Source organism: Maniola hyperantus, chromosome 9, assembly GCF_902806685.2.
Source record: "Maniola hyperantus chromosome 9, iAphHyp1.2, whole genome shotgun sequence".
NCBI classification, from domain to species: domain Eukaryota; kingdom Metazoa; phylum Arthropoda; class Insecta; order Lepidoptera; family Nymphalidae; genus Maniola; species Maniola hyperantus.
This window is the reverse complement of record NC_048544.1, coordinates 6,035,264-6,050,864: the sequence shown is the minus strand read 5'-3', so window position 1 is coordinate 6,050,864 and position 15,601 is coordinate 6,035,264. Positions and strand designations below refer to the sequence as shown.

At 40.0% G+C, this 15,601-nt stretch overlaps 1 protein-coding gene and 1 pseudogene across 10 annotated transcripts in view; one reads left to right on the top strand and one right to left on the bottom strand.

The window, feature by feature from the left end:
* Positions 1–433: 433 nt before the first annotated feature.
* Positions 434–2,353, top strand: LOC117984923 (heat shock protein 68-like; annotated as a pseudogene).
* Positions 2,354–2,680: 327 nt separating this feature from the next.
* Positions 2,681–15,601, bottom strand: part of LOC117984920 (homeobox protein cut-like) — a 226,937-nt gene continuing 214,016 nt past the window's right edge. For 8 of the 10 annotated variants that reach the window (XM_069500690.1, XM_069500698.1, XM_069500692.1 and 5 more), the window contains 4 exons: positions 10,112–10,299; positions 9,443–9,588; positions 8,211–9,112; positions 2,681–7,640 (listed from right to left, as the gene is read on the bottom strand). In XM_069500690.1, coding sequence (XP_069356791.1) covers positions 6,082–7,640; positions 8,211–9,112; positions 9,443–9,588; positions 10,112–10,299 — 2,795 coding nt within the window. In that variant the 3' untranslated portion in view covers positions 2,681–6,081. The remainder of the gene's footprint in view (positions 7,641–8,210; positions 9,113–9,442; positions 9,589–10,111; positions 10,300–15,601) is intronic. The other 2 variants (XM_069500691.1, XM_069500697.1) reach the window with 1 other exon arrangement.

The window sequence follows — 15,601 nt, the reverse complement described above, 5'->3', positions numbered from 1 at the left end:
TGTCAATTAATACCTATGTCAATTGTCATATTTTTTACGAGACATTTCACCGCGATTAATAGCCTGTGAATAGCCTCAACTGGTGACAGAAGGGCTGGCTCATTTTTTGCGCAGCGGATCAGCCTGGCTGTCCAGCGCGGAAATGCAGCCAGTATTCTTGGCACCATTCCACGCGGTCATGATTTATATAGTAATTAGATAAGGCTAGCTTTAAGTTTTATTGTCAAAATAATATGCGTACCTATAACGTATATGGACGTATATTATGGGTATATTTTTCAGACCATAGACCTAAACCTTAAGTTCTAGTCTTTTGAATTTAGACCTACACACACGACCTGATTCGATCGTACACGCCTACTGAATAGATTTTTGAATTTGGTTTTTAAAATAATTAAATTTGACAACATTATCATTATTAGGCACTTAAAATAAATAAAAAATGCCTCCAGCCATTGGCATAGATTTGGGAACAACTTATTCCTGCGTAGGTGTGTGGCAACATGGAAATGTGGACATTCAAGATTATAGCAAATGAACAGGGAAATCGAACAACACCATCATACGTAGCATTTACAGAAACAGAGCGACTTATAGGCGACGCTGCTAAAAACCAGGTTGCTCTTAACCCAAGCAACACTATATTTGATGCCAAGCGCTTAATAGGGAGAAAGTTCGATGAACCTAATATACAGCAAGACCTCAAACACTGGCCATTCAAAGTTATAAATGACGGCGGTAAGCCGAAAATTCAAGTCACGTACAAATGCCAGACCAAACGGTTTGCCCCTGAGGAGATAACTAGCATGGTTTTGATCAAAATGAAAGAGATAGCCGAAGCATATATAGGAACTTCTGTAAGAAATGCTGTTACAGTAATTACAGTCCCTGCATATTTTAACGATTCGCAGAGGCAGGCCACTAAAGATGCTGGGGCTATCGCAGGTTTAAATGTTCTTCGTATTATGAACGAACCAACTGCTGCTGCGTTGGACTACGGATTGGACAAGAATTTAAAAGGAGAAAGAAATGTGCTAATTTTTGATTTAGGGGGAGGCACGTTTGATGTTTCGATTCTAACCATTGACGAGGGTTCATTATTCGGCGACTAGATTATTAGGCGATAGCGACTGCGGGAGATACACATCTTGGTGGAGAAGATTTTGACAGTCGCATTGTAAGCTTTCTTGCTAACGAATTTAAGAGAAAGCATAAAAAAGATCTGTGTTCCAATCCTAAATCTTTACGACGTCTTAGAACAGCAGCGGAAAGAGCTAAGAGAACGCTGTCCTCTAGTATTGAAGCTAACATAGAACTTGATGCCTTAAATGAGGGTATAGATTTCTTCTCAAGAATATCTAGAGCACGTTTTGAAGAGCTTAATGGAGATCTCTTCTCTTCAACATTAGATCCAGTAGGGAAGGCTCTGAAAGATGCTAAGCTCGATAAAACTTCTATACATGACATTGTTTTAGTCGGAGGTTCTACACGCATACCTAAAATACAAAGTTTGCTGCAAAACTATTTCAACGGCAAGAAGCTTAATTTGTCTATCAATCCTGACGAAGCTGTCGCATATGGAGCAGCAATACAAGCTGCTATATTGAGTGGAGACCGTCATTCCAAAATTCAAAACGTCTTACTTGTCGATGTCACTCCTTTGTCACTAGGAATAGAAACTGTTGGAGGGGTTATGACAAATATTATAGAACGTAACGCAAAGATTCCTTGTAATCATTCTCAAACTTTTACAACATATTCCGATAACCAACCAGCTGTTACTATTCAAGTCTACGAAGGTGAAAGGGCCTTGACCAAGGACAATAATTTACTGGGAAATTTTGATTTAACTGGCATTCCACCGGCTCCACGCGGTGTCCCACAGATCGATGTATCCTTTGATTTGGACGCCAATGGAATACTTAATGTATCAGCTAAAGAAAATAGTACCGGTAAAAGTAAGAACATTGTTATTAAGAATGATAAAGGACGCCTCTCGCAAGCTGATATAGACAAGATGATTTCGGATGCTGATAAATACAAGGATTAAGATAATAGACAAAGAGATCGCGTGGCAGCTCGTCATAAACTGGAAACTTATATTTTCGGTATGAAGCAAGCCATCGATGAAGCTGGTGGTAAAGTTGGAGATTCTGAGAGTTCTACAGCGCGTCGGTTATGTAAAGAGGCTTTGAGTTGGCTTGAGAAGAATTCTTTGGCAAAGAAAGTCGAGTATGAGAATAAACTGAAGGAGTTGTCAGCTGTTTGCGCTCCTATCATGAAAAAGCTACATGGAATAGGTTCGAAAACTGGTAAAGGCAGCGACGGACCACTTATCGAGGAAATTGATTGAAAGTGTACCATATCATATTATTATTGCGACGATAGTATTATTGTTTTGATTTAATAAAGAAAATACTTCTTACTTACACATACCTACTTGCGTCGATATTTTTCTCTCTTCGCTTCTTTCACTTCTGTATCTTCAGAAGTCAGGATGGCAAAATTCAGATTAACTTTTAGAGCCACTAGGTACGCAATGTCGACTAGTCGGCCGGGCGACTACCTAGTCGACAGTGCGTAATGGCTCTTACATACTCTTTATAATTATTATGAAGACGTGCTTAGCAAAAGTTACGAGACGCTTCATGGATAACTTACTTTTTTAATAAAACAAACATTGATTAGCAATTTTTTTATTTTAATTTAATAACTTTAGAAATTGTTCAGAAAGAAGACAATGTTTTCAGCGTCATTATCATTAATATTATGATATGAACAATAATAATTACCGCTATAACTTTATCCCTATGTCATAATGTAATAGAGATAACGTAGTACATAATCGACTATTAGCTACATTACTTATGTACAGTTAATTGCTACCTCAATACCAACAGAACAATTAAAGTTAAGACGCCAAATTACAATTTTGGTCACCGCGAATATTTCATATAATGCATTATGCCTGAAATTGTATAAATTTCAGGCTTGTTTGTTAATTTTTCGGATCAAAACCTAATAACATAAAAAAATGTAAACTAGTTCGGTAGACGTAGATTACTAGTTAGGTACCTACTTTCATTTTGGATACCACATCGACAAAGGCTGAAGTGAAGCATTCGTTAACGAAGCACCATCAATAACGTATAATATATCTATTATTATTTTAACATTTACTTTTCATTGCTGATTTTTTTTTTTGGCATTCATCGTCTTTATCTAAAAATGACCCCAATTATTGTTTTATTTTTGTTGTCCGTAAAATGGGCCGAGGTCCGAGAGCCTTTTAAATAACATACCTACCTATTTGATAAAAGTTTGAAGTTGATATGGTGTTGGTTCTTGGTAGGAGATTTGAATCAGGGCGAAAAAGTACTGAGGATTGATCGGAGATCACTGAAAATGTATCTGAAACTAGTTTTTCCAAAAAGGAAAAAAAACTTGATGATGGCGGTTGAAGAATAGTAATATTTAAAAGCAAATCTGACCTACAACGTGTGGGCTTTCCCTAAATCTGACGTCTGAAAACTAAGATTTGGACAATTTTTAACGTTATAATATATCTGCTTTTCGAGGATTATGACTACGGAACCCTACACTGCGCCTACTGCCCTACACTTGGCCGGTTTTAATTTTTCGTCCTGATTATGCCGTGGCTGTAGCTGTGATAGCCTAGTGGTTAGGACGTCCGCCTTCTAATCGGAGGTCGGGGGTTCGATCCCGGGCACGCACCTCTAACTTTTCGGAGTTATGTGCGTTTTAATTAACTAAACATCACTTGCTTTAACGGTGAAGGAAAACATATAGTGAGGAAACCTGCATGCCTGAGAGTCTTCCATAATGTTCTCAAAGGTGTGTGAAGTCTACCAATCCGCACATGGCCAGCGTGGTAGACTATGGCCAAAATCCTTTTCACTCTGAGAGGAGACCCGTGCTCTGTAGTGAGCCGGTGATGGGTTGATCATAATGATGATGATGAAATATGTATAACGCAACAGGTGCCCTGTAGGTACCTACCTACTTTGTTTAAAATTTCGTTTCTCTGTACCACAGTAGCAGCTAGTAAGTAGGCTCAGATTAATCTGAGTATGTAGGTATCGTAATAATTCACAATGCATTGCTTCAGCTGCTGCCTTCAGGCACAGCTCAAACAGACTCACAGAAGTCAAACCCGGGTTTTCTCATTCTTTAAGCGGGGGTTTCATTCTATTTAGCTCGTAAGCTTGGCACGTTACCAAAAAAATCTCTAGGTGTTTTATAAATATAAATGGAAGTTTTGAATAGGTAAAGCATACATTTGAATAATATATTTTCTTTCCTATAAGTAGGTAGTAGACACCTACCTACTTTATAAATTAGATGGAAGTAATATTTTGAGCAGTAGATAATATTATGAAAATGCTTCACAAAATATTCTCGGTACCTATTCATATAATAACAATATTATAAATCCATATAAATATTCTTTATAAAGCAAGCTATTTGGTTGACGAAAAATTAATATTAAGTAAACGCAACATTTCGAAGAAATTACCTCTTCAATAAAAACATATCTGATTAAAAATTTAAAATAATATCATAACTGTTAAACAGCCTAAAAGGTCTCATTATATTGACTATTATCGCTAAATCTTATTTATTTACTTATTATTTTATATAACATCGATATGTATGGAGTTTGGTATTACTAAGAACTGAATAATCGTTGAAAGTTCATTTTAATGTACCTATACTGAAATTTGTCAAAAAGACGGTTCATTTAATTTCCAAATTTAGGGCCTAAAGTTATATTATTTGAGATGATATATTATTTCAATCGACACACTTTAGAAAGTTTATAATTTTGATTATTATTCATGAATTTTCACATATTTATTGTAATTACTTTCGGGTTGCTATTTTCCTACTTACCTATTTTACTGTCTAAATGTGGCCTTTCTTATTTACAAGAAATAATATAAGTAAATATTTACATTGTGATGCAAGGAGTTTGGTTCCTTTAATGTACATTTTTTTATCTCCTAATAAACAAGGAAACAAAGGTGCAACAAAAAATAAAACAACAAAAAGCGAAAATAGATTAAAAGCAAATTTATTGCTAAAATAAAATAAAACTATAACCAAAAGCAATACATCATTTGCTTAACTGTAGTGTACTTTATTTCTGTCTAGATTTGTACGTTCTCTAAAATAATAAAAAAATATCAATAGTACAACTCTGATATACCTACTTCTACGGACAGGGCAAGAAAAAGAATAGGTAGATATAGGTTGATAAAACTGGCAATTAATACAAAATGAATCGTAGGCGTACCGTTGGTATCATAATAATACGTAATTATAGAAATAAAACATAAAATTATTAAAAATAAAAATTCATAATTTAAATGTAACTCAAGTAAACCAATCTATAATATTTAAAACCTTACCGGTTCATATAAACATAATAATACTTTTCAACTGGGGTTTCGTATAGACTATAGACCATAGCTTAAATTTACATCTGATTGCACTTTAAAAATTTTAACAATTAAATGAACCTTTACTACCCCTAATTAATTATCGACAACGATAAACTTTATCTTACAGAATACAACGTACCGCTAGCCTACGTACATATATACAGGACCGTGGCTCACGGGCTACTTCGATACATATTTGGTATATTTATTTACAATAATCGAATAAGACATAAGTAAGCCATAACTTAAAATTACTCAGATATCCGTACCTTTCGAGGTACTCAACTCTCGTGTATAAAATTAAAGCAAAATGCAACTTTTGTATCGTAAGTTTACAATTTATCCGTCGGCGTCGGAAGCGACTAAGCGCACCGCGAGCCGAACACTATGTACAGAGTCTTTGGCCTTACAATCGAATCATAACAGAACACATCTAACTACTCCATATATTTGCACTCAACCTCGCCTCACCGGGCGGCCGGACGCGTTCTCCATTCGATGGATCGCACTCCTATCTAGAATAAATAACCGTCCAATGCGACATTAACTAACACTCGGACCCGTTTTAACCGCTAACACTCCTATAAGAGTTCATATGGTTCATATTCACTACAGTCTAGTACTCCCACCGGTCGTCGTCCGCTTCAGTCTTTATCTTGTCCTCCGGGAGGACGTCGGGGGAAAGCGCGGCTCGCGGCGGCAGAGGTGGCAAGACTGCGGGCGAGGCGGGCGAGTGCGGCGAGGCGGGCGGCGAAGGCTCGCGCGGCGCGGGCGACGGTTCCACTCGCACCGTCTGCTCCGCCTCGCGCCGGAAGTCGTCGCTCCGCATCACGCACACGCCGTTGATGATCACCTCGTCGGGGTTGCGCGGCTTCTCGTCCTGCCAGTCAGGGTTCACCCACTGCGGCGCCGCGGGTTTCCGTCTACTCGAGCGCCCCGCGGGCGTCGATGCCGTCTTCGGCTCAGTCTTGGATTCGTCGTCGAGCGAGTCTTCCGAGCCGAGGTTGCTCTCGACGTCGTCGTCCTCGAAGTCATCGCCGTCAGGCTCTCGTTTCAGTGGCATCGACAGGTCGAGGCCGCCGGTCGGATTCTTCACCCGCTCGTCCGGGGGAAGAAGACCCCGGCCTATCAGGGCGGCAAAATTGGAGTTCGCTGCGAAGTAGGGGGGGTAAGGTAACGGAACTCCAGCGAGCCCCATTCTCTCTTTCTGGAGCTCGAGGAGCCTCTGGTTTAGTAGAAGACGGAACTGCACGGGATCGAAAGGAGCCGACGATTGCTCGCGCGCGGGAGGTTCGGCCGGCAGACCATGGGGGGCCTGCTGTTTTAGCCGCATTCTATGGTTGTGAAACCAATTAGTTATAGTTCTGGTGGAAAGACCCAATTCTGCCGCAAGAAACTCAATCGTCGGCATATTCGGGTAAGGATCGAGGGCGAACGCCAGCCTCAGCGCTTCCTTCTGTTCCTCGGAGAACAACACTCGTTGTTTTTTGGCAGAGGGGACGCCAGACGTGGGTCCCGGAGAGCTCGAGTGGTAGAACTCCGAAGTGTCATTCGACGACGTATCCGAGGAGTTGTCCTGACCGGGGCCGCTCGATCTCCGTCTCTTGTTAGCCTCTCGCCTCTCGTTCTTTAACGCTTGTAGACGGTCGATGTTGTGGGCATCGCTGAGCCACAACTGCATTCTGATGAATGGTTCTCGGCCTTTTATACTGAGCATATGCCACGGTTTGGGCTTCGACAAGAGTTCACTGACCGACCCCTGCGACAAGCCTAGCACGGCTTCGCCGAATATTTTTTGGCCGATGTTGTTCGCCAGTAACGCCTCCTTTATTTTGGTGGTGATCGTCTGCGTGTCGAGGTCCTGTGTCAAGGCGGCCATCTCGTAGACGCTGGGCGACATGTGCTGGTGCAGGCCGCGCATGGCCACGGGCTGGTGGTGCGGCGGAGGCGGCGGCTTCCGCTCCTTGGTGTTGTCGTGGTGCTGCGGCGGCAGCGTGACGGCGTGGTGCGGCGGGAAGCCGGGCGGCGTCAGCAGCAGCGGCGGCGGCTGCCCCAGGTGAGCGAGGTGCGCGGGCCCAAGCAGCTGCTCCTGCTGCATCTTGCTCAGCAACGACGTCGCATCTGAGATCATTTTTTGTGTCGGTGGCATTGGCTTTGTCATGTTCGGCGGACAAGCTGCAAAGAGGAAATAATGAAATTTAAAACGTCTGTTTTAAAATAAAATGTAATATTCATAAGTAGCTAGTATTACTAGCTTATTCCCGCGACTTCGTCCGTGTGGACTACACAAATTTCAAACCCCTATCTTACTCCCTTAAGGGCTGTATTTCCAAAAATCCTTAGCGGACGGCGGACGCCTACGTCATGCTATTATACGGCATGCAATTATTAGCTATCTGTATGTTAAATTTCAGCCCGATCCGTCCAGTGGTTTGAGTTGTATGTTAATAGATTAGTCAGTGAGTCAGTCAGTCAGTCAGTCAGTTCAGCTTTTGCTTTTATGTATTTAGATTCAGAAATTTAATTAATTTTTTAATAAAATAAATAAGTAACTGAAAATCTTAGCTCAAAGTCAAAATTAGGTACATTTAAAACTTAAAAACATTTTAGACAGATATGGTTCACATTTTTTTGAATTTACTGTTGTTCATAGAAGTAGGAATATACTTGTAGATACTTCAGAGATATTCACTTGTAATACCTATGTACATGTAAAAGGACTTGTCAATTTATAAAACAACTTACGAGGTGCTCCGCTGTAGTTTCCTGTCCTCATAAGTTTTTCGGGCGCGATTTTATACTGCGATGCGACCAGTTTATGAACGGCGTTGTCGTCCTCCAGGAACATCTTCATTCTGATGAAAGGCTCCCTTCCCTTTTGCGTGAGCATATGCCACGGTTTTGGCCGGGCGAGTAGATCGCTCACGGAACCTTGTGACAACCCGAGAACGGATTCACCGAATAATCTTTGGCTGATCGAGTATTGGCTTAAAGCTTCCTTTACCCTCTTGACAATATCTTCTGTATTTAAATTATTAAAGAGATCGAACTGTTGCTGCGTGATCGGCGGCAGGACCGCTTTCATTGACCGCTGCGGAGGCGCATGGTGCGGTGGATTCGGTGGTTGTGAGATTAAACTATTCGTTATTGAAGCCATTCGTTGCAAGGGGCTCGCCGCAGCCGAATTACTGAAGTCATCGTTTGGCGTAATCGCGGGGGGAAGAATTGCGTTACCGAGCGGGCTGGACGCTGACGATCCCGTCGACTGCTGCCCTGGTTCCAGTTTTGGTCTAACTAAGGAGAAAGCACTACCCGCGTGCCTTATGGCTTCCTCGGCGTCCATAGATCTATCCTTATCACTATCAGTCATTCCGTTAATTTTGGTATTCTTATCTTTGGGAAGGGAGAGATCCTGGACCGCTCCAGACCCGTTTATGTGTTGGTTTTGCGCTTGCATTGCTTGTTGCTGGAGCGCAAGAAGATTAGGGAACGGTGGCATTCCTGGCAAGTTATGGAGGTTTGGAATGTTGCCACCAGGTTGAATTTTGGCAAGTTCCCGGTGATAAGCTTCTAGCGCCATGCGGATGTCTTCGGGTGGTCTCTCTATATGTGGGGGCATGCCGCCGCTGAAAAAAGGGGGAAACATGCTACATGTTAGTTTTAGACTGGCTGTTCTCGTTTAAATTGTGGCAAATATTTTGTTACTTCATTTTTGGATATTTTTTTTTTTTTTTTAATAGATATAGCGAGCAAGCGAGCAGGCGGGTCACCTGATGTTAAGTGATTACCGCCGCCCATGAACATTTGCAGCACCAGAGGAGCCGCCGATGCGTTGCCGGCCTTTTAGGAATTTGTTGGTCCGCCCCTTGAATAACCCCATGTTATAATCTAGAGGGAACACCGCCGATGGGAGTTGGTTCCACAGTTATATAGTGGATATAGTCTACTTGTAACTCTCCAAATAGTAAGATACGTACCCAGGAAAGCCATCACGACTATGCCGCATATCATCGACTCTCCTGGTCATAATTTTGGCCAGTTCCTCTTGGTATATGCGCACCACTTTCTCTTGAGGAATGTCATCGTTCTCATATTTTTTCAATCTTCTATTTTGACTTGAATCCTGTAAAATAAAACACTGATTTTTAAGTAGGTATACCTAGTTTAAATGTACGCAAGTTAGGTTAGCATTATTTTAGTGCCCAGAATTGTCAAAGATCTCCATCCTACTATTCACTGAATGTTGTACTATAAGTGGTGAGGTTGGACGCTCTTCAGCCTTCTGGATTTTATCGCATGAGCGATCGTTTTTAGCATGTAGGCATTAGAAGTTGACCTAATACAATGCGATTACGCGAACGTCGCAAGTTCGCGCGAATTTTACGAAGGCGCGATCAAACATACTGATCTCGAACAGGTGTCCTAATTAGCATTCGCGTGATGATCGCGTATTCTGGGTCTATTTGACGCAAGTACGCGACAGTCGCATCGTTTACTCAGCGATGATCGCGTAATCGCGTTGTATTAGTACGCCGCCTTAGACAAGCTTGAGCTATGGCTGAAGCAATGGCTACACGCTCAGGCGATAGTAGCCAAAGTGCACCCAGCCTGAGAGAGAATTTACCTACGAAATAAAGGATATTAACCTTATTGGAGAAAGGCGAAGGGCACTGTGTCCGCGGTGAGCTGGAGTCTCCGTTGCTTCTAGAGTCATCGTTGTTGGGCTGGCCAGTGGGGGTCTTCATTATGTGGGAGGCCTCGAGCATATGCGCAAGCCGGTCATCGCCCTCCCCCTCCGGTCTTCCAAAGCCAGTTCCGCCATCTTTCGTCCCAACTGGAATAGATACAAAAATATCTTTAGCGATTGGTTGTTGGATTCCTACTGTAGCATTGGTTCATAAGAAAAAAATACTGATGTAAGTAAGTGTCGTAATAATACAAATGAAATTGTTTGAGAAAATTATTTGGCTAGGGAACCGAAATAAACGTATGAGAGCTATCGCGAAGTCGCAAAATCTCAAGTCATCGTTAGTTTCCTAGCTCTTTGTTGTTATTATAATAGGTAGGTAGGTACATTCGGTAGGCATATTTTAACTTCATCATCACGCACAATTTTAATTGCGGTTAAATTGTGTCGCACAGAAGCGCTTGCCAAGTAATAAATAAAGGAGTTATATTTGGTACAATTGAAATTAGGTAGGTCATTAAAGCTGAAGTGCAACGGATGGCACATTAAACGTTATCGTTGAATGGGGCCGGCCACTCGTCGCCTAAGCCAGTAATCCTAAAATGGCGCCTGCGCATCCATAAACAACTGAAGATTCGCGCGAAAACCGCCCGCCATATTGTGGTCATTCATCCTGTCACCATATTGTCTCTGGGTTTACAATGAAACTCTATTTAGATGTTGATTTATTATATGCTCACATTAGTCTAATTGAGACGTGCCATTAATTTATAACCTAGGTACAGTAAAGATGCTTTTAGATACATCTAACTGCAATATCTAAGTACTTACTATAGGTAGGTACTTACTTAGGACTAGAGTTTCATTTAAAGTATTTTCATTTAGAAGACTTATAATAATATAATATAATAATATACAACCACCTATCGTTTGAAAAGGTACATTTTTATTCTTGCAGTTTTTTCTCTATTGAGAAACTTAAAATAAGACAAAACTTAGATCGACGTGAAAGTACGCATGCATAGCTTTCGTGAAACGCTACGCAAATTATGTGACCGATTCCTCGTGTAAATAGACCATTGAAAGTCAAATGATTGAAGCTTATTACGCACGGCTTACTACGCCAGTCGACACCGGCGACGGTTCGTGAGAATGCCGGTAATGGTGGAAACACCGAACCCGTAATTTCTTTTCGTTTTTTTTCTAAAACAAGCTTTGACACACGACATCTGTCGGCATACTTTGCCAGTGTTTTGGTAGTGTTATTTACGCTGCGGTGTCTTAATGACTCCAAGAAGAGGGCCTTTCAAGATGTATCGTATTAATTTTCAGATCACAAAGACTTAATTGCATTCTTAAATTTTATTTTAAAACCGACAATATGTTCAACGATTCGTCGGGGTAATTTTGTTTATTTTAGATACGGCGATGCAAGGGAAAATGCTTCTTGATTAATTGGCTGTAAACGGCACAATGCAATGCAATGTTTTTTGTTGAGAGCAGATTGTTTTTATTGGGATGTAAAGAAGCTCTTTATTTATCGAAATGTAAAACACAGTCAATTCGGTTCCACTGTTAACACTTCATTCGTACTTGATGTAAGAAAAAGTCATTTCAACATTCATTGTTTCCGCTAAAAACTCTAAGTAGATGCATTACTTTTCTTTTTCTTTTGCTAGGTGTATTAATTTTGCTAACAACATTGTTTACCTAGTAGAACACAGATGACCCAATTACATCTATATATATAAAAGGACAAAGTGACTGACTGACTGACTGACTGACTGACTGACTGACTGACTGACTGACTGACTGTCTGACTGATCTATCAACGCACAGCTCAAACTACTGGACGGATCGGGCTGAAATTTGGCATGCAGATAGCTATTATGACGAAGGCATCCGCTAAGAAAGGATTTTTGAAAATTCAACTCCTAAGGGGGTTAAATAGGGGTTTGAAATTTTGTAGTCCACGCGGACGAAGTCGCGGGCATAAGCTAGTTCAAAATAAGAAGGTCTTTGACTTTAATAAAATAAAATAACATTCATTATTCTTTACAATTCAAGCAGTTACACTACCTACCCTACTTACAATTTCATTTAAATATTCAGTTACATTAATTTATTAATTTACAGGGTAGTAGTATATTGATATCATTGTATCATCATTATCATCGTCGTCAACTGATAAACGCCCACAGCTGGACATCTCTCTAGGGAGGCAGGTCTCTTGTAGGGACTTCCATACGCCACTGTGTTGCGCCGCTTGAATCTAGCGGATCCCTGCGACTCATTTGATGTCGTCGGTATTGTATAGTTTTACTTAAATCAAACATATTATAAAAGTAGTGTTTAATTCAATTCATTCTTAGTTACATTTATTTATATCTGCTTTGTCCTTGACTCTACGAGAGTAATTTAAACAAAGAAATTATCGGGTTCACAGATTTCGTCGGGTTGATAATGTCTACTTAATTTCACAGTTAGGAGGTCATTCATTACAATTCTATGCAAATATCTTTCACGTGCTATATAAATGGGTGCAGCTTTCATTTTATTCGTAACTCTATGCGGATTTTCCTTACAACGTTTGACGCAACCTTTGTATATTGTAATCGCAATACTGTACTCATTTTTTCTCACGTGCCACTTCGATTCGTTAAGTATGCAAGCGACATAATCATGTCCTTCTATAGACTTTAACTTTTTTATATATTTTGCTTTTTTGTGAAATCACCATTCACAGAGTTAACGACTTATGACTAAGAACGTGATACAAATATATTTACCGAGATGGCGAGCACGTCGTCGAGATTATCATCTACATGACCATAATGTTCACGGTTTTCAACTCATAACTGTTTGACAATAACTCTATATACGTGGTCTGGATTTATAATTGCCTAGTTTACTCCTTAATGACTGGTTAATTGGGCATTCAATTTTTGTACTTCGAATACTTTTAGGAAATTAAATATCTCAAACGTGTCGTTACTGCTATGGAGATCTGAGATTGGGTCATGTTGCGTCAATGTTTAATTGTAACTACCACGTATTAAGTATGTCTTTTTATATCTAACATCTGAAATAGAGCGTTCTCCACCAACTGCCACCTCACTCAACCATCTCTAACTATATAAAAGCTACGTTTCTTTGCAGTGTACAAATAATATTATAAAGTTAGAAATCCATTTTTTTTATCTAGAAGAAATTGTCTCTTCTTTTTCAAAAGTAACTTCAGCAACATCCCTTAAATATGGTTAAATATCATAACAGTTATTACATAAGTAGATAGTAACACGAAATATTTCTCGTGGCTTTTTGTTCCACTACTTTCTTTTTAAATAATTACTATACTGTCACAGAATCACGCACGTTATGAGCACTTTGCAATGGAAAATTTCGACACAAATGGGCACTAAAACTACAAGGCTCAATGTTATTCGCATTTGCCGAGTTTTGTGTGTGATTTGTATATTTATTTTATTGCTAGCGGCTTGTTTCTCTGCCTAACTAGTTGTTGCAATGTCTGTATTTACCTACCAGTACCTAGGTACCTAGATATTATATCCAAATTGTAAACATTTTTTCAAACCACTCGCTCTAGAATGCCTTGTTACAGACCTGTTAGCTAAGGGTAAATTATGTCATAACATTCCTATACCTTAGCCGCGTTGTAATGTTGTACTGAAATCCATTACGCCTTAAGGGATGTAATGTTGTACTGAAATCCATTACGTCTTAAGGGATGTAATGTAATTTGAATTTAGAAAATCCCACACCTGAAGCAAATTCTGTTCCTTACAAGTAGTTTTTAGTTCAAGCTGCTCTCTCAGTCCCCATGGACTCATAGATTATTGAAAATTAGGGAGTTTTCAATAATCTATGAGGCTATAATGGCAAGACTATCCCAAGATGCTAGAATGGCAACCTCGCAGTGTTATAAAACGAGTTACAGGAGGGTAGCTGCTGGATCAAGGCCGTGGCGTGTGGAAGTTCCTACAAGAAAACTATATTTGGTGGACAGTGGTTTACCAGTGGACGTCTATCGGTTGACGATGATGTTGATGATAGATGTACAAATTTTTTCTGTTTTGCTAATGTAGGCAAAGAAAATAATGATTTTTATCATTATTAATAACTATGTTTGCTCCAAGCACGAATTAGTAGATAAAATGTAGTATAAATTTCGTGTCTTGTGCGCTATAATTCCAAATAATTATAGGTTAATCAAGATCGTCCTAGCAAGTTCCCAATTGAGTCATAGTCACGCGATTACATTGTCGCCGTTTAACTTTAACAGTTATGTCAATATCCCATGATAGCATATTTAAATTTGGGACGTGCTCTGAACCTCAAACAGTGATATGGTGATATCCAATTAGTTGATTTCAAATTCACTCGATACAGGGGCCGTCGATAAATTTCAACACACGTTTATTATTGCCTTTGATCTTCTAGTAGACGTTTTGTTATTCTGAATACGGCACGAGGACAATTACCGAGACGTGCTTCAGAATATCGTCAAAAATTGCGCTTGTTTTGTATCCACTTTGTCGCACCATTTTGTGCGTGTCTACAAAATGGCCGCGATTGTTAACTTACTATCGATTTACTTTCATTTCTTATCTTGCCGCAGGGCCGTAAACTGTAAAACGATAATATCACTTCTTTATTGTGGTCATTACGATGTGCATTTTTGATGGATATTGGGAGTAAAAAAGTAGCTTACAATTAGTACCATCCGGTCACGGAAGTCTCATTTATTGTATTTGATTAAATGTATCTATTTATAGAATGTGCTATGTTTTTGTTCGAGTTCAGACAAAGTCCGCTTTTTGCAGAGCTGCTGTTGATCTTGTATGCCATTCATTATATCATATTAGCTACCTACCATAGGAATACCTATTTAGGGTCTAAAAGTTGCTTTTAAAAAGGACAACGATCGCTAAGTTTTTCTTTAATATCCTTACACCTCGTAATTGCGGCATAACAAAAAAGCAGAGAAATTATTTGTTTATGCGACAACGTATCGCGTGCGTGCACGCTAAAACTATACCTCTGTAGCGGTTATTGATTGCTAATGTTGTATGAATATTCAAATGCTTGGAAAGTAAAGGCGCCCTAAATTGTAGTGTCACTGTGACAATAAAAAAAAATATACTGCTAATTTCTTCATGGCATATATCCGTCCGTGGCGAATGGGGAATGCGTATCCGGGATTGTAAATCAAGGTGGGTAGTTGGAGAAAGAAAGGGGTGAGAGTGCGCGCTAGACGTCACAGAACGAATCGATGCTCATTTGCATTGAGTCGTCCGTGAAGGCGGACGTCAGGGCCGCTCGAAAGTGTTGCGGGTACCGAAAAAAAAGCCCGCATTTGAATTGTTAATACGATGCAAGAAATTTTTGCATAAAAGCAGTCTATAGTTAAAATCGTAACCTCCGTAGT